General features: G+C 43.9%; 2 protein-coding genes across 2 annotated transcripts; both read right to left on the reverse strand.

The window, feature by feature from the left end:
* Window positions 1–10,600: 10,600 nt before the first annotated feature.
* LOC130543975 (late histone H2B.L4-like) lies at window positions 10,601–11,029 on the reverse strand. Its single transcript, XM_057313375.1, has one exon. The coding sequence runs from the start codon at window positions 11,027–11,029 to the stop codon at window positions 10,601–10,603; it is 429 nt and encodes a 142-aa protein (XP_057169358.1).
* A 6,138-nt stretch (window positions 11,030–17,167) lies between these two features.
* On the reverse strand, window positions 17,168–17,578 carry LOC125280899 (late histone H2B.L4-like). Its single transcript, XM_048217028.2, has one exon. It carries the CDS (start codon window positions 17,576–17,578, stop codon window positions 17,168–17,170), a length of 411 nt encoding a protein of 136 aa, XP_048072985.2.
* Window positions 17,579–26,407: the final 8,829 nt, after the last annotated feature.

Genomic DNA, 26,407 nt, shown 5'->3' on the forward strand with positions numbered 1-26,407 from the left:
CCTCCCTTAGGAATCCCCTAAAACCTGACACTTCAATTGTCATCCATCCCTCTCCACAGGCCTACAAAAGTACATATCCAGAGAGTCATAAATAGGGCAGGTTTGAGGCCACGAAAAGACTTTAGGGAGAGGAGGCGGGAAGCACGAGCAGCCCCATACATAAGCCATCCCAACCTTTTAGAGTTTGTTCATGGCAAACACTTGCTTACAAATCTCGATTTGAACCAATTACACAGCGGAGATCAGGGTAGGTGAAGTAATCGATGCCGCATTTCATTTTATATTTACGTATTTCCTGTCAAGCAGGTTAATCCGAAGAAGAATGAGCCTCTGATAGGCTCAAACATTCAAAGGCTTTTAACACATCTGGTGGACCAGCAATCGGAGTGAAATTCAAAAGATCAGCCAGGGTCCTGGTGTCAGACGTAGGCCAGTTGCTATGTGATCATCTTGGGTAAGGCCATTCACTTTTCTGGGAAGACCCTACTTGGGAAATAACTCTGAATTCCTAGAAGGGATAGAATTCACTAAGCCAGTCCAGTTATCTAAACGAGCACGATAACGATGCCTACTATTCATTCCTAAAACAAAAATTCCCAGTTGTGTATGACAAAATACCTGGTCAAGCATCAAGTCCACACATAGTCCTATGGTCCCTGCCTAACTATGACCCCCAAGGGCTGCTCACCATTACTTCTTGTAGTAAGATCTTGGAAGCAGAGGTAGTTAAATTATGGACAGGTTTCAGGATTATCATGTCCAGAAGAATCATGGGTTACAACAGAAGCTGTGAGGGACAAGACTGACCGTGTCACAACCCTCAGATGGTCGCTAGACAGCATGGCAAGGACTGAATTGATGACCATCTGGAGATGAGTCCTAGTGCTCTCTTGTCCCACTAATGTCCTCCTCATGGATCGACCAAAACCCACCTGTGATCCTGGATTTGTTTTTAAAGTACCTCATAATAAGAAGAAAAGAGGATGTGGCCACTTTTTCAAGCTTTCTCCTCCCTTCCCAACACTCACTCTGTTCTTATCCAGGAGTGACAGACCATGATCAAAGAGGAGGGGGGCTATGATGGGTCCAAAATCAGGACCAACCCCATTTTATTGGCTCAGGTCTGGTTAACTGGGTTTTCATCCTGCCAAGTCAATGTGCTGCATTTTGTATTCGGGGTCATGCACTTGAGGTAAAAGAAAAAAGAAATTACTTCAACTTCAGACAGCTTGAAGAAAAAGATGGGGAGGTGCAAATCACCTTATGTCTCTTAATTCATTGCCACTGTTTTCTTAATCTGATGGAGAAGACAGGAGACATGTCTGCCCTAGTCTTGGGAACATGGCTTTAAATCACTCTAATTACAAGCAAACAAACGATACTAATTTAAAAAGCGTGTAACGGGCAAAGAAACACACCAATTTACTCTTCAATCTCCGAGGATGAACACCAGGAAGTCGATTATGGGCTCATTTGGGGGTCCACCTACTCCAAGTGTAGGTCAATGGCTGCAGGTAAGGGGCTGCAAGTTGTTCATTAGCTCAGAGGAGAGTGAGACTTGGCTGCTCTCAGTGGAAGCTGTCATCATTCTAATGATGCGTAACAGCAGGTCATGAAAATCTACCTTTCAGAAACAAAGGATAATAGCCTGGAAAAGAAAAGAATCAGAGAAATATGAACTAGTTATAACAGTAACTCCAGTTTCTAGGGAGATCGAAGTAGGTATTGTTGTTTCCTATCATTTTGATTTAGCTACTTCTGTTCTGTGTTTGCATCCTCAGTCATGTGCTTAGATGAATTCCTTAATAGGTGACATGCTGATAAAAGTGTGCTTGGGGTATGTTTGTTCTATTAATACCATTTCCCCCATTTTCGTGCTTGTAATTTGTCAGGTACAGCAGTAAAGTCCGTTCTCTTAGTTGGCCTTTTCAGTAAAACGCATCATTAGATTATAATTGCTCATTTAGGCCCTTTGGTCCCCATTCAGCCACGGAGCCAACAATCAGATGTACACACTCCTCCTTCTGGGCTTCAACAACCAACTCCGCTTTTCTTCTTTCCCTCCTAGATTTCAGGCATGTCAGTCATACTCACACTCCAAGTCTTCATCCCATGGCCCAGTTATGATCCGTTGTTTAAGCTGTTTCACCAACAATCCTATTTGCTTTCTGAATTTACAAACGCAAAGCACAACAAAAGATACCCTAATGGATTCACTTTCCTAAAATGACTTCTCACATATTACAATACCTGTGAGACCAACACACAAGGATAACGCTGGTGGGAAAAATGTGTATGTGATACAGAGAAACACTGGCATTTCGAAGCAGAATTAATTAGCATGATAGAAATTAAGAGATCAAGAGAAATGTATTTTGTTCTAACTGCTCCACAGTTCTTAGTCTGAAAAGGTGCATAGGTCTGAAAAGAGCCTTTGGTCTCCAAAATTTTTGTTTCAGACCTGTGAGATTATCTCAAGGCACCACCTAAAAGGATTTACTTACAGTTGATTTCATGGTAGGTTGTCTCAGTTTCCTAAGGCAGCATACTCTTTTTAAAAAATCCTCTCATAAGATTTTTCTCATATTCCAGAATAATAACAAGTACTAATTCTGATGGGGGAGGGGTCCTTTGCCCTGAATCCTAACTCCAATGATCCAGTGGAGTGCTCTGGAGGTAATGGCTCATCAGCGTTATTGTACATTTGACCAAACAATTCAGGGAATCTCTTGAGTATTCTGCACTGTCCCCCATTCTTTCCCTTAAGCAAGTGGGGCTCTACAAAAGGTGAAATCGTCTGTGAGTTCAATCTCTCCCAGCAGAGTCCCATGGTTCTTCTGCTGGGTTCAAGAAAAGCTTTATCTTTTGTAGTTTATCCATCTTGTGTCTCATGTGACTGAGAATGAGATTCCTTACAGGTTTCTAGATCCCATCCAAAAAAAAAAAAAAAAAGATTTTCCAAGTGTTTTAAAAATGCAAAGGAACACTTAACACTATCGACCTAACATTGGGCTTTAAAAAACACACCATAATTCGTTTCAGATGATTGAAATCACAGTGTATGTTCTCTCACCACAGCGAGAGAATCTAGAAATCAATTGTTTATGAGGCAACTGGAAAATATCCAACTGCTTTGAAATTAGGTAATGAGTGTATAGCAAAAGAAACAAGTAAAAATCCATAGAACCAGAAAAAATCCAAATGAAAATAAGAAAATATAGCCTAACAATAATATTAACACTGAAATTGCTTGAGGGGGGGAAAAAAAGGATTCATCTGTTAACTGACCACCACTGTTTTCTTAATTTCTTGGAAAGGGCAAGAGATTTGTCTATTAGTGGGTCCGCATTCATATCCTTATTCACCAGGATTATAAGCAAGCAAGCAAACAACTACAGGCAAAGAGTCACACACTGTTTCTCTCCAATCTGCATGCTGAAAATCACTAGAAGGTTCGTTCTTTTTTCGCAACCTCCCCACACCTTGGGTCAGTGGAGCTAGTCGGGGGCTGCCAGTCTTCCACTGGATGAGCCAGTGAGGACTGTGGTGTTGGCTGCTCTCATTAGAGGATCGAATCACCCGTGCCTAATTGCAGGTCACAAAGGTTTTTGTTTTAAAAAAGATTTAGGCAGGAAGAGACAAATATCAGAAAAAAACTGAGTGAATTCAGAGAGTACTTTCAGACACCAAGGAGTTCAAATGTGAATTGCTTCCTGAATATGGGATTTAGCTATTTCTGTAAACTGTGTGTCCTCATTTATATGTGCAAATGAATTCCAAATAAGGGATAGGTTGCAAATGGGATATGCTCGATTATGTGCTTCTGCAGTTATATCTGTTGTCACATCACACGTAAAGAACCTCTGGATGGGGGGGCGGTTAAGATGGCAGAGGAGTAGGGGGACCCTAAGCTTGTCTCATCCCTCGAACACAGCTAGATGGTTATCAGATCATCCTGAACACCCAAGAAATGAATCGGAGGCCTGAGAGAACCACATCTGTAAGTCTACAAGTAGAAGAGCGAGCACCTTTTGGAAGGTAGGAGGTGCAGAGAGTTGAAACGGGGGAGATATGGTTGTGGAGACAGGGGTGGGGAGGGAGACTGCTTACAGAGGCTGCCACAGAGTGTCATAAGCAGTGGAGTGCAAAATCTGAACTTTTAGAAGCCTGCTACCACGGAGGACATGCCTGGCTTAAAGGTGCTCACGCGGCAAAGTGGGGTGGAGTCCCAGCAAGGTCCAAGGATCCCCGGGGTCCCAAGAAGAATGGGTGGTGCCATCCCGCTGCACTATTCCCACGCATAATAGCACGGAAGCCAGCTGGGAGCTGTGGGTCTTGGTGCCAGCTTTCTGCGCTGTTTCGCCAGAAACTGAACCACCAGGCAGTCATGCAACCGCTTTCCTGGGACCGGCCAGCAAATGGCAAAAGTGCAACAAGACCCTACCCTGGAGGGATAGCATGGATCTGTGCCCCAGAGTCCCCAAAACTTGGAGTTTTGAAACTCAGTCACATGCCTGAGATTAAAAAGCTCGGACACAGGCAGGGTGAACCCAGGGTTCAGACGGAAACCGGGGACACAAGCAGGGGGCTAGATTGTTCTCCGAGAGGGCTCACTGAAGAGCCCTCTTCAACTCCGGGGCTAGAGAGTGGGGCGCCATCATATTCATCGCACCCATCAGCCCTGAAAGCCTTCAGGGAACAAAACGGTGCCACCTAGTGGAGTCGGGAGCTGACCAAGTCCGGGCCCCCTGTGCCCTAGGGGCGCATTTCCACTGAAACAAGCCCCCTGAGAATCGGCACAGCAAGACCCTCCCCCAGAAGACCGGCACAAACCACTCGATGGCACCAAGTCTACTGATCACAGAGTGCTACAAAGCTTCAGCTCTAGGAGAAATAGGATCTAGCTTCCTTTTCACTTGTATTCTTTATCTTTTTATTATTGTTTTTCCTTACTATTCTTTTTTTTAAATTCCCTTTCTAAAATTTTTATTAATTTGTTATTTTTATTTTTTATACATTTATTTATTTATTTATTTATTTATTTATTTATTTATTTTAGTGCGGAGGGGCAGAGGAAGAAGGAGAGAATCCTCAAACAGACTCCCCGCTGAGCACGGAGCCTGACTCAGGACTCAATCTCAGGACCCTGACATCATGACCTAAGCTGAAACCAAGAGCCAGATGCTTACCTGACTGAGCCACCCAGGTGCCCCAAGTATAAATTTAAAAAATTTTTAGACATATATATTTTATTTTTTGCTTATTTTCAGTTTTGTTTTCTTTTCTTTTTTTACCTTTTATTTTGGGATCTAGATTCTTTTAACAAGCCAACCGAAACACACCCAGGATCTAGGTTTTTTGTGGGGAGGGTTGTTTTTTCCCTTTTTTGTTTCTTTGGTTTTTGTGTTGTTTTTTCATTTCGGGGGTTCTTTTTATCTACTTTCTTTAATTTTCTGGACAACACGGCAAGACAGAGAAATTCACCCCAAAAGAAAGAACAGGAAGTAGAACTCACGGCCAGGGATTTAATCAATACAGATATAAGTAAGATGTCTGAACTAGAATTTCAAACAACGGTTATCAGGATACTAGCTGGGCTTGAAAAACTCATAGAAGACACTAGAGAATCCCTGACTACAGAGATAAAACAACTAAAGTCTAGTCAGGCTGAAATAAAAAATGCTACAAACGAGATGCCATCCCACATGGAGGTCATAATAACGAGGATGGATGAAACCGCGGAGCAATTCAGTGATATAAGTGATAAAATTATGGAAAAGAAAGAAGCTAAGAAGTAGAGGGAAAGAAAGGTAATGGACCACGCAGTTAGACTTAGGGAACTTAGCAACTTATTAAAACGTAATAACGTTCATGGCATAGGAGTCGCAGAAGATGAAGAGAGAGAAAAGGGGGCATGAGGTTTATTCAAACAATTAGAGGTGAAAACTTCCCTCATCTGGAGAGGAACGCAGACATCAAAATGCAAGAAGCAGAGAGAACCCCCTTGAAATTCAACAGAAGATGACCATCGCCAAGGTGTATCCTTGTCAAATTCACAAAATACACAGACAAGGAAAGAGTCCTGAAAACAGCATAGAAAAAAAAAAAAAGTCCTTAACCTACAAGGGAAGACAGATCAGATTCACAGCAGATCTGTCCACAGAAACGTGGCAGGAGGGCAGAAGCGAGTGACAGAAAATATTCAACATGCTGAATGGGGAAAAATATGCAGCCAAGAATGCCTTACCCAGCAAGGCTATCATTCAGAATAGAAGGAGAGATAAAGAGTTTCCCAAATATATTCTCCCATTCCGTGGGCTGCCTCTTAGTTTTTTTGACTGCTTCCTTGGCTGTGCAGAAGCTTTTTATCTTGATGAAGTCCCACAAGTTCATTTTATCTTTTGTTCCTCTTGCCTTTGGAGCACTGGGTGTTATACGCAACTAATGAATCATCGAACTTTACATCAAAAACCGGGGATGTACTACTGTATGGTGACTAACATAATATAATAAAAAAGTACTAATATATAAAAAAAAAAGAGTTTCCCAAACACAAACTAAAGGAGTTCGTGACCACTAAACAAGCCCTGCAAGAAATTTTAAGGGGGATTCTTTGAGTGGAGAAAAAGAGACCAAAAGCAACAAAGACTAGAAAGGACCAGAGAACATTGCCAGAAACACCAACTCTACAGGTAATACAATGGCACTAAATTCGCATCTTTCAACAATCACTCTGAATATAAATGGACTACATGCTCCAATCAAAAGACATAGGGTATCAGAATGGATAAAGAAACAAGATCCATCTACATACTGCCTAAAAGAGACACATTTTACACCTAAAGACACCTACAGATTGTGAGGGGGATGGAGAACCATCTATCATGCTAATGGACACCAAAAGCCATACTTATATCAGACAAACTAGATTTTAAAACAAAGGGTGTAACAAGAGAAGAAGAAGGGCATTATATCCCAGTTAAGGGTTCTATCCATCAAGAAGATCCAACAATGGTAAATACTTACGCCCCTAACTTGGGAGCACCAAATATATACATCAATTAATAATAAACATAAAGAAACTCATGGATAATAATACAATAATAGTAGGGGACTTTAACACCCCACTTACGACAATGGACAGATCATCATCTAAGCAGAAAGTCAACCAGGAAACGTGGCTTTAAATGACAACACTGGACCAGATGGACTTAAGAGACGTATTCAGAACATTTCATCCTGAAGAAACAGAATACACATTGTTCTCAAGTGCACATGGAACGTTCTCCAGAATAGATCACATACTGGGCCACAAACCAGCCCTCAACAAGTACAAAAAGATCGAGACCATACCATGCCTATTTTCAGACCGCAACACTATGAAGCTTGAAGTCAACCACACACACACACACAAAAATGGCAAGACCTCAAATACGTGGAGGTTACAGAACATCCTACGAAAGAACGAATGGGTTAGCCAGGAAATTAAAGAAGAAATACAAAAAACACATGGAAGCAAATGAAAATGAAAACACAACAGTCCAAGACTTCTGGGATGCACCAAAGGCAGTCTTAACAGGGAAGTATACTGCAATACAGGCCTAATTCGATTACCAAGAAAAGTCTCAAAGACACAACATAACCTTACATCTAAAGTAGCCAGAAAAGGAACAGCAAAGAAAGTCTAAAGCCAGCAGAAGAAAGGAACTAATAAAGATTAGAGCAGAAGTAAACCATATAAAAACAAAACAAAACAAAAAAATCAGTAGAACAGTTTAAGAAAACTATGAGCTAGTTCTTCAAGAGAATTAATAAAATTGACAAACCCCTAGCCAGACTTATCAAAAAGAAAAGAGAAAGGACCCAAATAGATAAAATCACGAATGAAAGGGGAAGGATCACAATCAACACCACAGAAATACAAACAATGATAAGAGACTACTATGAATAATTAGATGCCAACAAACTGGGCAACCTGGAAGAAATGGACAAATTCCTAGAAACCTACAAACTTCCAAAATGGAAACAGGAAGATACAGGAAATTTGCACAGACCCATAAGCAGCAAAAAAATTGAATCAGTAATCAAAAAATCTCCCAACAAACAGAAGTCCTGGGCCAGATGTCTTCCCAGGGGAATTCTACCAGACATTTAAAGAAGAGTTAATTGCACACCGATGTTTATAGCAGTGATGTCCACAATAGCGAAACTGTGGAAAGAGCTGAGTTGTCCATCGACAGAGGAATGGATAAAGAGGAAGTGGTATATTGGGGAGCCTGGGTGGCTCAGTCGTTAGGCGTCTGCCTTCAGCTCAGGCCGTGATCCCAGGGTCCTGGGATCGAGCCCCGCATCGGGCTCCCTGCTCTGCTAGGAGTCTGCTTCTTCCTCTCCCACTCCCCCTGCTTGCGTTCCCTCTCTCGCTGGATATCTCTCTCTCTGTCAAATAAATAAATAAAATATTTTTTTTTAATGAAGAAGTGCTATACATATATATACACAATGGAATATTACTCAGTCATCAGAAAGGATGAATACTTACCATTTACATCAACATGGCTGGAACTGGAGGGTATTAGGCTGAGAGAAATAAGTCAATCAGAGAAAGACAATTATCATATGGTTTCACTCGTATGTGGAATATGAGAAACAGCGCAGAGGACCGTTGGGGAACAGAAGGAACCTGAATGGGAAGTCATCAGGGAGGCAGAAAAACCTTGAGAGACTCCTAACTATAGGAAACAAACTGAGGGTTGCTGGAGGGGAGGTGGGTGGGGGGATGGGGAAATTGGGTGATGGGCATTAAGGAGGGCACATGATGTGAGGAGCCCTGGGTGTTATACGCAACTGATAAGTTATTGGACACTACATCTGAAATTAGTTAGCCAATAACTTGGCTAATTGAATTTAAATTAAAAAATAAAATAAAGAAGAGTTAATACGTACTCTTCTCAAACTGTTCCAAAAAAATAGAAATGCAAGGAAAACTTCCAAACACATTCTACAAAGCCAGCATTACCTTGGTTCTAAAGCCAACGACCTCACTAAAAAGAATTACAGGTCAATATTCCTGATGAACAGAGATGTCAAAATTCTTAATAAAATAGTAGCAAATTGAATTCAACAGTACATTAAAAGAATTATTCACCACAATCAAATGGAATTCATTCCTGGGCTGCAGAGTTGGTGCCTCAATATTCGCAAATCAGTCAATGTGATACACCACATTATTAAAAGGATAAGAACCGGATGATCCTGTCCTTAGATGCAGAAAAAGCCTGTGACAAAATACAGCATCCTTTCTTGATAAAAACCCTCTATAATGTAAGGATAGGTGGAACACACCTCAACATAATAAAGGCCATATACGAAAGACCGACAGCTAATATCCTCAATGGGGAAAAACGGAGAGCCTTTCCCCTATGGTCAGGAATAAGACAGGGATTTCCACTCTCACCATTAGTATTAAACATGGTACTGGAAAGGCACCTGGGTGGCTCAGTCGGTTAAGCGTCTGCCTTCGGCTCAGCCCCGCATCAGACTCCCTCCTCAGTGGGGATTCTACTTCTCCCTCTGTCCCTCCCCTGCTCATGCTCTCTCTCTCTCTCTCTCTCTCAAATAAATAAATATAATCTCTAGAAAAATAAAATACATAAGAAAAATCATAGTACTAGAAGTCTTAGCCTCAGTAATCAGACAAGAGAAAGAAAGAAAAGGCATCCAAATCAGCAAGGAAGAAGTCAAACTTTCACTATTTGCAGATGACAGGATACTCCATACAGAAAACCCAAAACTCCACCATAAAGGTTGCTAGAACTCATACACGAATTCAGCAGAGTCACAGGCTATAAAGTCAATGTGCAGAAATGTGTTGCATTTCTATGCACCACTAACAAAGCAGGAGAAAAAGAAAGCAAGGAATCAATCCCATTTGCAATTGCACCAAAAACAAGATATCTACGAATAAATCTGACTAAAGAGGTAAAAGGTCTCTACTCTGAAAACTACAGATGACTTATGAAAGAAATTGAAGAGGGCACAAAGAAATGGAGAAGCATTCCATGCTCAGGGATTCAGAGAACAAACATTGTTAAAATGTCTATCCTACCCAAAGCAATCTACACATTTAATGCAATCCCTATCAAAATACCACCAGCATTTTTCACAGGGCTAGAACAAACAGTCCTAAAATTTGTATACAACTGCAAAAGACCCTGAAGAGCCAAAGCAATTCTGAAAAAGAAAAGCAAAACTCGGAGGCATCAAGATTCCAGATTTCAAGCTACATTACAAATCTGTAGTGATCAAGACAGTAAGGTACTGGCACAAAAACAGACATGTAGATCAATGGAGCAGAAGAGAAAACCCAGAAATGGAGCCACAACTATATGGTCAACTCATCTTTGACAAAGCAGGAAAGAATATCTAGTGGGAATGGGAGAACGGTAAAAGTGTTTTAAGGACCGGCACAATGGCCCAGGTCCAAGTGCTAGATAGAGTAGGTGGCACTCTGGAGAGTTACAGGTCTTTTTGTGCCCAGTGAAGTGGCTCTGAAAAGAGCCTTTGGTTTGCGAGGTGGTCAGCTGGTCCGGAGGGCAGCAGCTCATTGGCATAAGGTGTACCTGATGATGGCCTTGGTGGCCTCGGACACGGCGTGCTTGCCGATCTCCCCGGGCAGCAGCAGGCGCACGGCTGTCTGGATCTCCCTGGAGCTGATGGTGGAGTGCTTGTTGGAGCCCTTGGTGGAGCGAGCCAGACGAGCGGCCTCGTCGGCGATGCGCTCGAAGATGTCCTTAACGAACGAATCCATGACGCTCACGGCCTTCTTCGAGAGGCTCAGGCCCTCGTGCACCTGCTTCAGAACCCTGGGGAAGTAGGTGGCGAAACTGTCGGGGCGGCGGCGGCGGCGGAGGCAGTGGCGGCGGCATTGGCGCCTCGGCTGCTTCTGCTTCGGGCTCTTCGGGTCGGCTGCCGAGGGTTCCTCCGTGCCCAGGCTTTCCTCAGAAGAGGTCCCACAGCCAGGCTCAGCCATGTGGTGCTCGCCTTCCTTACAGCTCAGAAGGAAGGACACGGGAGGCGGTTGACCCGGTGCTGGCCTATTTATAGACGCTGCATTTCCTGACGTCACCGGCAAGCCCTATCTGATTGGACAAAATACAAAGCCAGAAGGCGGGTCACTGAGCCAGGTCTCGTCAGATCTGATTGCATGCCCTCGAGCTTCCCGTCGTTTCAGTCAGAGTGGGAATCAGGCGGCCTCTAAAGCTCTTGTGATGGCCACCAGAAAAACGTTCACTCACATTCCATGTGAAGGTGCAGTTTGCCTCCAGATGTTGGGTCACAATCTCACGGTTGTGAAATCCCACGCAACTTCGGGCCTCCATGCTGAGCTTGGAGCCTGCATGGGAATCTCTCCCTCTCCCTCTGTCCCTTCCCCTTCTCTCCTACCCTCTCTCTCTCTCGGTCCCTTTAAAAAAGAAAAAGAGTTTCATGTTGAAAATCTGGAGTAAACTACACCTCCACAGGGAGTATATGAAACAAATGGGCGAACATGAAACGCAAAAGCTTCTGCACGTCAAAGGAAACCGTCAACAAAATGAAAAGGCAACCTACCCAAAACGGGAGAAAATATTTGCAAATCGTGTTTCTGATAAAGGGTTAACATCCACAATATACAATGAATTCCAAAAACTCAAAAGCAGAAAAAAGAAAAATCAAACAACTTGATTAAAAACCGGGCAAAAGATCTGAATAGACATTTTTCCACAGAAGACCGACAGATGCCCAGCAGGTACATGAAAAGGTCTCCCATATCACCAGTCAGGGAAAGACATATCAAAACCACAAGGAGGTAAAACTTCCCACCTGCTAGAATGGCTATAATCAAAAAGACTAGGAATAACAAATGCTTGTGAGGATGGAGAGAAAAAGGCAGTCTCCTGCACCATTGGTAATGTACTGTATGAAACGAAAACTGGTGCGATCACTTTGGAAAACAGCATGGAGCTTCCTCAAAAAATTAGAAGTACCATATGATCCGACAATTCCACTTTGGGGGTATTTATCTGAAGAAAAACCGGTACAACGAACGGGCACTGCCATGTTCGTTGCAGGATTATTCACGATAGCCAAGATACGGAAGGATCTAAGTATCCATTTCTGTCGGCAGGATATGGCCTGGTTTTACGTGCTTTGAAGTCAGACCGACCTGGGTACAAATCCCAGCTTTACTCTTTACCAGTTGTGTGCCATTAGGGAAGCTCCCTGAGCCTGTGTTTTCTCATCTGTGAAAAGGGAATGATAGTAGTAGCCACCTCATAGGGTTGTTGTGAGCATTAAATGAGATGATGGAAGTAAACTGCTTAACACAATAGACGTCATGAGCACTCAATAAATTTGGGCTGTATCATTTCCTCCCACATGGCACAGGAAGTCAGCCCATTCACCCAGCCCTGGCCTTCCTCTCCACGGTCTGCTTAATTTTCTTCAACCACGTACCTGCGAAGTGGTTATAACAGGGGCTTTGTTGGCTGCTAAGCACCCTCACACACTCCCTTCTTCAGTGAGGTTTCAGCCTCGGCAGAAAAGCTGCACATGGCCTGCTTTTGCACTGCTTGCCGCACATGTCTTACTGACAACTGTGGTGGGTTGAGATCTCTGACCTGGCTTTCGAGCACCATCCAGGGCTATCCTGCCAACTCCGGCAGGCCCTTAACCGGTTGGCACCTCATGTTCTCCAGCACGTGTTTTAATATAGAGCCCACTCTCCTACTCTTCTCCTTTCTAAGACAGCAGTGTGTCGCAGCAAAACTAAAACATTCTAAAAGAGTTGATCAGTGTTTTCACGAGCTCTGCCGTGTATGCTGAACGACTCCCCGGCACTGCCCCTCTACCTCCACCCACAAAACATCACTGGAGTGCAAGTACTCTTCTGACCACGGGGTTGTGAGCAGCCTAGGAACTCCACTCAATGTACTTCTCTCCGACTCTGGGAAGGAAACCAACATCCCCTGTGGTTTTTAGGAAAAGGGGTTTGAACAGCACTTTGGAGATGAAGGGTGGACCGTGGGTTAAAAGTGTTATATAGCATAATACATCCCCAAGGGTGGTGTACACGCCTCTGCAGGCACACGAGATGGTTTCGAGTGGCACGCAGATTTTTTTTTTTTTTACACGTAAGCAGTTGAGTTAGTGTGACTTTAAAATAGACAAATACCATGTGTCCTGTGACATCGCAGATATCATGGCTTAGGAAAATGCTTTTACAAATCTTGAAAATAAGTTCCTTAAAATAGCTATGTTAAATAAACGATTGTATAGGTGATATGCACATATAGCGAAAGGCATGAAACTGTTAGAGGAAGGACTGAAATAGTTGCTTGCCTGCAGAATGGTTATAAGCTTAAGCGTCAGACAAACCTCATTCAAATCTGGTCTACCACTTCCTAGCTGTGTGACTTTAGGAAAGTAACCTAATCTCTCTGAGCCTCAGGGGAAAATGGAGGAGAAAATAGTACCAGCTTCACTGGATTGTTGCCGAGGAGCTTTACGGTGTAGTGGTGTGAGGGCCCAAAACCTGGTGCCAGGTGGTCTGGTTTCCAACCCTTGCTCTTCTGCTTACTAGCTCATCGACACTGGGCAACTTACTTCATCTTTCTGTGCCTTCGTCTCCCTGTCTGGAACGTGGGATTCTTAGGAGGGTTAAAAGAGTTACTACATTTGAAGTGCTTAGAAATATACCATGGAACACTACATCAAAAACTAATGATGTGCTGTATGGTGACTAACATAACGTAATAAAAGATTTAAAAAACGAAAAATTTCTAGTATATATTAAGCGTTGTGTGTTTCTTAGATTAAAAATACATGTATATAAAGCTCCCAACACCTGACACCTAGTAAGTCCTCGTGCAATGTTACCCATTGGGGATGCTTTGTATTCCCAATGCCTGGAACAAATACATCTACGGTCAGAGTTTGATTAAGAAGCAGCATTTAATTGCCCAAGACTCATGGAGAATTGACAGAGCCCAGCACCTCTCTGCAGGAAAAATCAAAACACAGGCCCCAAGGAAGCTGGGCCTTCTTAAAGGACTGTCAGGAGTGGGGTTGGAGAGCGGGCCCGTGCTACTTTTCTTTACCCTGTTAAAATTGGTGTGGGTCATTCCACTTAAGAGAAAAGGAAATTAAGTTTCAGAGAAATTAAGCAAGCAGCCTCATGACACACAGCCTATAAATGACAGAGCTCGGCAGAACGCTATCTTGATGGAGAACTTACCTCCCGAGTGGAGGAATAGAGAACTGGTCCACTGGGGTGCTGAAAGGGGTATGTTATGGGAGTTCTTATGGTAGAGGTACGGTGATGATGATCGTAATATAACAGCAATAGCATTCACTGAGATTCAGCCACTATTACTGAGTACCTCTAGACATTGTCATATCTCTCCCAATCCTGAAAAGAAAAAAAAAACCTAAAACAAAAAACAACTCTTCTGTGATGCCATAACACTCTCTTCCTACTTTCTGACTGATATCCCTTTACTTTGAAAGAGTACCCTATTTCTATCTCCATTCCTCATCTACCACTCACTCCTCAGCCCGCTGCAGTTTGGTTTTTCTTTCCCGAACCATCACTGCCTCTTCTGGGACTCTAGAACATCTGCTCTCATCCATCTTCACATATTTATTCAACAAATACCGAGTCCCTACCAAGTGCCATACACGGTTCTCCCTCTTGATATAGACAGCAAATGAGACAAGGTCTCTCTTCTCAGGAAGTTCACATTCCAGGTGTGAATCAAAGATAATATGTGAGGAAAAAAGGAAGCAGATTGTGAACAAAATAATTCAATGGAGAATGAAATAAATAAATACATATATATATTATATAGATTTTGTATTTATTTTATATATTCATTATATATATGCATATTATATATATTTATTTATAAGCAAATATATATTTATATATGTGATGAAGGAGACAGCAGTACTTTAAATTTGGTGGTCAGGAAGACCTCGATGCAGAAGTAGCAAGCAAGGGAAAAATGAAACCCCTAAATGACTGTACTAAACAGTTCTAATAAGAATTGGACATGAAGATCGGTTAAACAGGATGTAAAGTAATTTGTGTGAATTTTAAAAGATGACAAGGATGTAAAATAAAGTGAGACAAAAAATCTAAAAGTGAACCACTTTTGATATCAAGTGGAGCCTAATTCAAATACAGGACATTTGGGCAAAAAGGAAAATTCTAGAGCATGCATATAGTGAAAGGGAGAAGGGAAGGAACAACCTAGTAGGCTGACCTTGATTTGACATCAGTAGACTGCCAATAAAAAGAGGTACTTCAACTGAGCATACTCTTATTTCATAAACTCACGGGATTTTGATGAAACAACAGCAACAAAAAGATCTCTGGGCTACATACGTTTTCGAAGTGCCTCCAATTAAGGGATTCCCCTCCACAAATTTAAGGAAATTGTAATATTGGAAAATCTATCATTTATTTACATAAGCCAAGAGAAAATAGGGTTCTCAATGGCTGCTAAAGCTACTGGAAGGGTATGTTTGATATTAATAAGTCACCTGAAATGGCTGAGAAACCAAAATTGATATTCTGAGCACATACATCTCAAATAAAATCTTAATACCACCTTTGCTGAGGAAATGCTACAGTCATTCTTATCAGAGCCAGAAAGTGACAAGAAAGCTTTGTGTCAGCATTACAGTCGAAAAGTGTTTGTGAATATTTGGAAATTAAATTTTTAAAAGATGTAAACCGTATAAAAGAGCCTAAATAGTTTTGGTTGGTCTGATTGCACTGCTGATGAGTAAATATCTGGGACAGCTTTGTCTTGGGAAACTTTACACTCTTCAAAATAAACAGGAACCCTATCAGACTCTAAGCAACTGTAACCTGAAGTCAGGCATGTTTTTTTACTCTTAGACATATTTGCAGTGTCTATTCCAAACCTGCAGTAGATAGCAAGAATTTTGTTGAGTGAATGAACGAGCCATGTTTTCAATCTTTCGCTAGTAAGAATGGCGGGGGTGGGGGAACGAGATTAAGAAGATGATTAATTTAAATGAGAGGTGGTAAGAAGTAACCTAATACAGTTTTCTTAAGCTCCAGGAAAATTATTTCAATTGTACGTCTTTTCTCCACATTTTCTTACGGACCTTGGTGGAGAGTGTGGATCTCCTGGTTTCAAGCACCGATCTTGCACTTAGGAGTTTTGTGACTCTGTGCTCCCCGCACCTGCGTCTCTTCTGTAACAAACTAGTTATAATAGCATTGCTGTAAACTCCAGATAAAATAGTACCTGTAAAAATATGCTGTAAACTAAAAAATCTTGTCTAGTGCTAGGGCTATATTATCACAAATACGACAGAACTGCTTTCTCTGCCGTTGAAATAAAAGACCCGATAAAACAGAACAAAACAAACAAAAAATAAATAAATAATGAGGAATCACCGAAGCAATTATGTCAATAACATCTGCCAATATTTACTGTACAAAGCATTATGACAGAAATGTTCATACATTTATTGCAGAATCCATTTAAAAATTGTAGTAAGAACCCAGTAATCATGTTTCAATCATATCCCAGAAATCATAAATTTCAAATGCATATGAAAAATGTTTTTTTCTATAAAAGCATAGAGGAGATTGACGTTGCTTCAGATATTTAAAAATCTCTTCAAGACTAACTCGCCTAACAGAAGTCAGATGGATTCTTATACCAGCCTCTGCACTTTATCTATTGCCCTATCACCCATAACGGACCCCTGGATAATTCAGCATACGCTCATGAGAGAATGAAAGAAAAATGTAAACATCGCTATAACAAAAATAACCCCCATTGAGGCTGACCTACAGAAATATCTAACGGAAATGACTGTTTGGGGCAGCCAAGAAATGCAGCATGGTTAAGGAGAGTCCACAGTTGTCTAAGGAATAAACTGCGCTCAAGTATATATTAGAGTAGGGCTGATCATGTTTTGTTCAAAGTGAAAATACTTTACGTACCCGCAGAATGCCACAACAACAACAACAACTATAGAGTTTGTCCCACTTTTTTAAAGCTACAGGTCTTTTTGTGCCAAGTGAGGTGGCTCTGAAAAGAGCCTTTGGTTTGCGAGGTGGTCAGGTGGTTCAGAGGGCAGCAGCTCACTGGCGTAAGGTGTACCTGATGATGGCCTTGGTGGCCTCGGACACGGCGTGCTTGCCGATCTCCCCGGGCAGCAGCAGGCGCACGGCTGTCTGGATCTCCCTGGAGCTGATGGTGGAGTGCTTGTTGGAGCCCTTGGTGGAGCGAGCCAGACGAGCGGCCTCGTCGGCGATGCGCTCGAAGATGTCCTTAACGAACGAATCCATGACGCTCACGGCCTTCTTCGAGAGGCTCAGGCCCTCGTGCACCTGCTTCAGAACCCTGGGGAAGTAGGTGGCGAAACTGTCGGGGCGGCGGCGGCGGCATTGGCGCCTCGGCTGCTTTTGCTTCGGGTTCTTTGGGTCGGCTGCCGAGGGCTCCTCCGTGCCCAGGCTTTCCTCAGAAGAGGGCTCACAGCCAGGCTCAGCCATGTGGTGCTCGTCTTCCCGACAGCTCGGAAGGAAGGACAAATGGCTGCTGTTGAGGGGCGCTGGCCCATTTATAGTCGCTGCATTTCCTGACGTCACGGGCAACCTCCGTATCTGATTGGACACAATGCAACGCTGGGAAGCGGGGCTCTATGCCAGGCCGTGTCACCTGTGATCGCATACCCTCGAGCTCGACATCACATCGGACGATCAGAGAGGGAATCTGACGTCCTCTAAACTTCTTGGGACCTTGGTCAGAGAAACTTTTGAACGTTCCATTTCATTGTGCATTTTGTCTGCTGATTTTCAACATCAAAACAGTAACAGATCTTAGAAGAGTCATGTTTTTATTGGAATACTTTATATTCCACATCATTACCTTATTTCCGATAAGCAGTAAGTGCCATTGGTTCAGGACACGCCAGAAACCAGGATGGTCTGGCGACCCAACGTCAATGTGTCCACCTCTTAAAATGACAGCAAAGGTAAAGTGGTGGTGACGGAAACACGTGAGCACATAGGGAGAGAAGGGGGAAAATGATGCCTGGGTTTAAACAGTTAATGAATGCGTAACAGGAGGTAGCACTATCTGAGCACCTTCCCTTTCTATCCAATTACTTTGTGGAGGGGGGGCACTGTTTTGGCGGGTAAGGAGCAGCACACAAGAAAGGGTGGCATACCTTTCCATTTATACTCCCAAAGACGGTAGATTGAGGAGCTACAAGTAAGAGGTGGGGGGGGGGATTCCATCTGGTCATAACTAATAATATATCTCATAATAGCTCCTCGTGGTGCTAGTTTGTAAACGCTGTAAGGAAGGGCCAGCAGACTGGGATAACCCAGAGCTGAATCTTATTTCCCCATGTTCTCCGCACAAAGCGAGAGGTGAGGATATGAGATTGGGGTGGTTGGCTGTGGTGCCCTGTGAACCTTCAAGTTTGTCCACAAGAGATAACAGGAGATCCCAGAAATTCTCAAGCAGAGCTCTCACGTGCATGTCGGGCCCACCCTGGTGCCCAGTAGTGCCCAGACTAGAATGGAGAGAAAGCCAAGCAGCCAGGAGTCCCCAGTAAGCCTCCATTCTGTCACGGTCACTTGCATACCTTTTTTTTTTTCTTTCTTGCCAAGCAACCACATGCCGATCCTCACAGATGGCAAAAGCACTACTGACAAATAAATCAGAACAGGTCTGGGCACGCAGGCCAGTTTGTCAGGACCAGTTTGCTTACCTTTGCAAGTAACTACTACCATTGTCAGATGCTCAGCCTAACCCAACAGGTGCCGCTACGGGAGAGGAGAGGGAGAAGGACCGGCCCCAGAGGGCCCCTTCCCGGTGTACCCCAAACTCCTCCTCCTCCTGACAGCCTGGAACCTGCAGCTACCACAGATGGGTCCTTCTGAAGATCCTTTCCCCTCCTCTGGCTTTCCAGGTATTGTATCAACTAATCCGAGTTGGTATTAAGCTTCCTGTTGCCTCTATCAGAAATACTACAAAAACACTCCAGTGAGAAGAAAGGTCAACCAGCAACATTTGTTCACTGATGCCCCAGCAGGGGAGCTTTTGAAAGACTTTGCCAGAAGCGCCAAAAACTGTAGGCTTTTCAACTCTGGCTCACTGAGAGAGTCTGACCTCCATATCCCAAGCCCATAGTTCCAGAGGAATGACTGGCCAGTTTGGGGCCATTTCTCCTACTACTCAGAATGGACTGCTGTCCTGGGCTAAGCCACTGTGGCTTGGGCAGGAACTCCTGCATGGCCACCAACGTGCTGGTGCAAAGCAAGAGCCATAATTGACAAGCACTGGCCCCGATATTTTTGATAACAAATCAATTCTTACTCATATTTTACATGTCTTGTAATTATTTTTTTAAAGATTTTATTTATTTATTTGACAGACAAAGTAAGAGGGGGAGAGAGAGAGAGAAAGCACAAGCTGGGAGACCAGCGGGCAGAGGGAGAAGCTGGCTCCCTGCTGAGCAAGGAGCCCGATGCAGGACTCGATCCCAGGACCCTGGGATCATGACCCAGCCAAAGGCAGACGTTTCACCGACTGAGCCACCCAGGCGTCCCTCTTGTAATTATTTATATAAATGTGTTAAGCATTTTTTAAAGTTGGCATTTGGTGATAATACTTTGGAGCTTTCCAGTTTGGTTTCTTGTTTGATTTTGACGAGGGTGGCTTGTTCTGGGATTGTGTGCTTGTACAGGTAGATGTTATCTGCAGGAATGTTGTAAAAACCTCAATTAAGGTTACTCCTCCGGGAAGGATTAGATGTGCATTTGCCGTGGGCCTGGGTTTGTGACCAGGAATTGTTTGCATCCCGCTGGTAGTGCTAACCCGAACCCCAGAGCTACACCAGGACACTCGTGTGAATGCGCATTCTCGGGGAAACTCCCCCCACCCCAACTCAGAACTAAGGACCGGGAATCGAATTTTCCTTGGCATCTCCTTTTCCCAGTAGGAAACAGTCCAGTTTTCCCAAAGGCTGTAGTCCTTCAAGCACCACTTCATGAAAGCTGAGTATGTCATGCGATGGGTCTTATTCGCTCAGGCCCATGTGGCTAGAGATAAACAACAACAACAACAACAACAACAACAACAACAACAACAACAAACCTGAACAGTCAAATAGCCCGAGTTAAAATACATGGTTGGCGTCAAGGGAAATCATTTCAATACTATTAATTTGAACAACTCTCCTCTGACCTGACGGAAGTGGTGAGAGATACGTCCACTCACAGGTCTGGATTCATACCCTTCTCATCGTGGTTAAGAGCATACAACTGGTCAAAGAAACAAATAGCAGGTAAAGTATAATACCGGATTCCCCCTCAATCTCAGAGGCTGAGTACCCGGTAAGACTCTTACTGGTTCAGCCTGAGACACCTGACTGCACACTGGGTCCATGGCTGTGAGTCAGTGGCTGCACATCCCTGATTGGCTAACTCAGAGCCGACCGAGGCTTGAGTTGCCTTGACTGGATGCCTCCATCATCCTCAGGAAGCTGGTCTGCAAGTCCAGAAGGTTTGCGTTTTCCACAAGAAAAGATTACAGGCTTGGGAAGAATAGAATCAGACATATCTGGGCTACTTAAAGCGGTAGCTCCAGTTACTAGGGAGCCTGGAATAGGAATTGGTTCCTGAACTTTTTGATTTAGTGTTTTCTGTACTGAGTTTGGGTTGTCTCTTCTGTTTTCCCATGAATTCCATAACAAAAGTAATGTTGAAGAAGTTTCACTGGGGTGGCTCAGTCAGTTAAGCGTCTGCCTTCAACTCAAGGGTCATGATCCCTGGGTCTTGGGTTCGAGGACAGCATCGGGCCGTCTGCTCAGCAGGGAGCCTGCTTCTCCTCTCCCTCTGCCTGCCGCTCTGCCTGCTTGTCCTTGCTCTGGCATCCTCTCTCTCTCTCTCTCTCTCTATCAAATAAATAAATAAATAAATAAATACATTTTTTTTTAAGTTTGATTAGAGGATGTTTGACTTATTAATACTATTTTCCTGGGGTTGTGGCTTATACTTTGTTACTGAAGCAACAAATCCACTTCTATCAGTCTTTACCATTAACCACACTGTTAGAGAATGAATGCTCACCAGATGCCTTTGTCCTCAATTGCCTTCTGAAGTGAACAATCAGAGGTACTCACTTCCCTTTTGTCCAGGCCTCGACACCCATTTTTCCTCACTGCATCTTGGATTTTGTATCTGTCACTCACCTTCACACTCTCAGTCTTCACAGTCTATATGGCGCATTCGACGTTGTTTTGCTCATGCTCCTATTTGATTTCTGAAATCGCAGAGCAAAGCACCCAAAGGAGTGCAAAAATGTCCTAACGGATTCCATTTCTTAATATGACTTCTCACATAAAACAATACATATGAGACCAGTACGAAAGACCAAGATGTGCAAAACCTTTGTGTGTCATATGGCAAACACTGGGACTTTGAAACAGCAGCAGTGAGCATGATAGAAAGGAAGCGCCTCAGTGAAATGCTGTTTATGCAAAGAGGCTCACCGTTCTATCTCTGAAAATGGGCATGGTTTGTGAAGAGCCTTTGGCTCCCCAAATATTTTGCCCCATCTTGAGGCACTACCGAGGACAATTTACTGGTCGTTGATTTCCTGATCGTTTTTCCCACTGGCCTGAGGGAGAAAATTCTGTATTTTTCCAAATCCTTTCATTAGATTTTTCAAATATTCCAGAATAATAATAAGCAATAAACCTCACAAGGGTGGCCACTCATGCTACATTCTTACTCTCGTGATCCCAAGGAGAACTCTGGAGGTGTAACGGCTCATCGGAGTTCTTCTACATCGGGCCAAACAAACAAGCAACAAAACAACAACAAAAAACCCAGACTTTGCACCTAGTGATGGAAGAGGCATTTTGCACGCCTTCACGTCTTTGCTACACACACAAGCCTTCTCTGGCATCCTTATTTTTCTGGAACTGCCCACCATAGTTTTCTGGAACTCACGGTGTTCTGCCATAGCTAAGTAAGTTTTGTGATTTGTCTCTCCAGGGGGTACCTGGGGCACTTCTGGTGGGCTAAGGAAAGTTTTTTGAGTTTTGTAGATTACCCAGATTTGTTTGGCGGGAAATGTCATCGTTCACAGGGGCATTTACAAAGTATTTCAAAAGTACGAATGCCATTCTTAAAATATTGACCAAATATTGGTTGCTAAAAATATCCTAATCAATTTCTAAAGCTTGAAATCAAAGTATCTTCACTTTTACAGAGATAGGAAGCTAGAAAAATTTTTTAAAAATACAATAAAATTAAGCAACATTAATACCATCTTGAGTCAAAGGCTGCTGAATGAGGTCACCTCACTTCTCTAATGGGACACCAAATAATCAATATGATGGAAGAGGCAGTGCATGCGCCCACGTACAGCTCAGGTTTCATATCTCACACGGGTTGTTTACCCGCCCCCCCCCCCCACCCGCCTGCACCAAAATCATATGAAGACGTCCTCACCCCCAGTACCTCGAATGGGATCATATTTAGAGATAGAATCATGAATGAGGCAATCAAGTCAAAATACCCTCTTTAGCACGGATGCTAATCCAGAATGACTTTTGCTTGTATGAAAGGGAAGAATGTTAACACAGAGACGTGTGCATAGAGAAGAAAACGTAGGGGGGAAGAAAACACCACGAATGGGAGAAGTCGGCATTGTAAGAGCCTAAGAGAGAGACCAGGAACAGATTCTTCCCTCACGCATCTCAGAGGGAAGCAACCTGGCCCACAACCCTTGATTTGGACTTCAAACCTCCAGACCTGTGGGACAGTACATTTCTGTTAGGCTCCCCAGTCTGTGGTACTTTGTAATGATAGCCTTAGCACACTCATGCAGATTTTGATTCCGGAAGTGGGGTGATGTTGTAACAAAGACTTAATAAGTTGGGAGTGGCTTTGAAACTGGGTAATGGGGTGGGGGGAGAAACTGGGTAATGGGTAGGGATGGTAGAGTTTTGAGATACATGATAGAACAAGCCGAGATTGCTTTGAGGGACTGCCGGATGAAATATGGACATTAAGTGTATTTCGGGTGAGGGCTCATACAGAAAAGTGGAGAGCTATAAGGAAAGACTCTATCATCTTAGAGAAGACATAGAGCATCATGAAAATTATGTTGCTAGAAATGTGAGTGTCAAGGGTGCTTCTGCCGAGATAGCAGATGGAAATTAGAGGCATGTTATTGGAAACTTGAGAAATGGCCGTCCTTGTCATCAAGTGGCAGAGCATTGGCCCACGCCACGGTCCAGTGTTTTGTGAAGACTAGAACGTTCACGTGATAAGCTGGGACAGAGAAGCTGGGGAGATTTCTAAGCGCAGTGCTGAAGGCATGGCCTGGTCTCTCCTTGCTGCTCACAGGAAATGCCAGAGGAGAGATGTAAATGAAAGAAGGTAGAGTGAAATAGGAGGAAACTAGCACATGACGATTTGCAAACTTCTCAGCCTAACCAGGTAGCCTGCTTTGGGAAAAGGGCCAAGGGTGTGCCTGGAAAACCATCAGCTGGGAGCTTAGGCTGGTGACACATGGGTCCAATCGACCATCTCAGCAGCCGCCAGGAATGGAGATACAGTTATCCAAGAAGAATGTGTGCAGGACCCTCCTGTGCCATGGCTTGAACCCTTTGGATTGCAGGGGAAGCCCACAGGTGCCTTATTCTGAGAATTTGACGCTGGCTGAAACGCGGCCAGCTAGGACTAAAGGGAAAGAGATGGCACAACGTGAAGGAAGACTGTTGGACTTGCTGGGATTCTGCAGGCAAGGAAAGGGCCCGCAGATATATCTCACTGGGAGCATGTGCTGTTCTTCAGGAAAGGGGGCAAATGACCCCACAGAAGGTTGAGTGGCTGGCAGGGCTGCCACTGCCACTACAGACCCAGAGGTGGAACGCCAGGGTCTGTAGAGCCATCTCCCCCTTGATTCCTGAGACCGAGGCCACCTCCTGGGTTCCAAAGGTTAAGAACACCTGGCGTTCCGAAAAAGGTACTGCAGCAGCCACGGACAGGTGGGAGGCCACCACCTCCCATGGCAGAGAGCGTGGGGCTGCCACCCCTGTGGGATCAGAGCTCAGAGCCTAGAGCCAAAGAGGATTCTTCCCCATCCTCATGATCTAATGTAATGTTTCCTACTGGGACCCACACTTGCTCTGGACCCACAAACCCTTGTTTCCCTTTCCGGTATCTCGATATTGGTATAGTAATGACTGTCCTCTGCCTGTCCGTCCATTGTACTGTGGAAGCAGATAACTTCTTGTCTTCTGTCACACATTCTCAGTTGGGCGGGAATTACACCTCAGCATTAGTCCTAGCTGGAAATGCACCCTTATCTGGTGTACAGGATACTTAGATGAAATCTCGCCTTAGCGTTGATGCTGGAATGGGTGAAGACTTTTGGTGACATTCACATAGGATGAATGTATTGTGGACAGGAGGACATGAATTTGGGGGGCGAGAGGGCTGACTCTTACGGATTGAGTTTCGTCCTCCCATAATTGATATGTTGTACTCCTGATCCCTCATTCCTCAAAATGCGACCTTATTTGACGGTAGTAGTGGCATTACCGTGGTGGTCGTGTTCAGGTGAAATCATTAAGGAAGGCCTCATCCAATAGGACTGTTGTCCTTATTATAGAAAGGAGAAATTTGGAGCCACAGACACTCACGGAGGGAAGACCATGTGAGTAGATATTGTGAGAACGTGGCTATTTTAGGACAAAGAGAACGACTAACGAAAGATGCTTGCCCCGTAGCCCAGAGACTCACCCACCCATCAGACCATGAGTTTGGACCTCTAGCATCCAGGACTGTGAGGCAATAAACGGACATATCATTTAAGTTGACCAGTCCCTGGTATTTGGATTAGCAGCGCTACAAAACTAACATAACATCCTTAAATCGCCGTGATTAAAACACCTATGACTAATCCATCAAGCAAATAAGAAATAGCCGGTAAAGAGAAACAGCTGCTTCCCCACCCCCATCCCCACCCCCACCCCCACCCCCACCCCCACCAATCTCCCAGGTGGCACAACCAAGGAGGTCCCTTGTTGGCTCACCTCGGGACAGCTTCTCACACGTGGGGCCAATAGCTGTGTCTCAGAGGATGTAGGTCCCTCATTGGCTGACTCTGAAGAGTCTGGGGCTTGAGCTGCTCTGACCAGAGTCTCCCATCATCCCCATGATGAGGTGTTGCGTGTTATGAAGTTTTGAGTGTCTCAGAAACAAAAGTTGGTAGCCTGAAAGGAACAGAGTCAGGTTAAGTCTGGACGTGTCAGAATAGTAACTTCAGTTTCTAGGGAGCCTGAATAGGTTTTGTTTCTTGAACTTTTGGATTTAGGTGTTTCCGTACTGGGTTTGGGTCCTTGCGTCTGTTTTCCAATGAATTGCATAAGATGAGTAGTGCTTAGAAGAAATTGACTCGGGGGGCACCTGGGTGGCTCAGTCGCTTGGGTGTCTGCCTTCGGCTCAGGTCATGATCCCAGGGTCCTGGGATTGAGCCGCACATCAGGCTCCCTGCTCAGCAGGGAGCCTGCTTCTCCCTCTCCCTATGCTGCTCCTCCTGTTTGTGCTCGCTCTCTCTCTCTCTCTCTCTCTCAAATAAATAAATAAATAAATAAATAAATCTTTTTTAGAAAAAGAAGAGGTTGGCTTGGGTATGTTTGTCCTATTAATACTATATTCCCATGTTGTTGCTTATAATGTGTCAGCAAAGCAGTAGCCCTTCCCTTGTATCATCTTCTCAGTAACCACAGCATTGGACCATGATTGCTCACCAGGTACATTTTTCCTGACTCACCCACTGAAGGGAACAGTCAGATGTATTCACTTTCCACTCTGGACTTCAACATCGAACCCCATTTTGCTTTCTCTTTCCCAGATTTCGTGTGTGTCACTCACCCTTGCATTCCCAGTCTTCCATCCACAGCCCAGTTTCGGTGTATTTTAATGTTGTTTTCCTAGTGCTCCCATGCGATCTGAAATTACAAATGCAAAACACCCACAGCCCACATGTGCCCTCATCCCCCACACATACATCAAACATATCCTGATGGATTCCTGTTCTTTTTTTTTTTTTTTTTAAGTTCTTGTTTTAATTCGAGTTGGTTAACATACAGTGTTACATGAGTTTCGGGTATAGAATGTAGTGATTCAACAATTCCATATATCACCTGGTGCTCATCAGGACAAGAGCCCTCCTTAATCCCCATCACCTGTTTAACCCGTTCCCCTCCCAGCCCCCCTTCCCTCTGGTAACCATCTGTTTGTTCTCTATAATTAAGAGTCTGTTTCATGAGCTCTCGCTCCCTCCCTCCC

Source organism: Ursus arctos, unplaced genomic scaffold, assembly GCF_023065955.2.
Source record: "Ursus arctos isolate Adak ecotype North America unplaced genomic scaffold, UrsArc2.0 scaffold_170, whole genome shotgun sequence".
Taxonomy (NCBI): Eukaryota; Metazoa; Chordata; class Mammalia; order Carnivora; family Ursidae; genus Ursus; species Ursus arctos.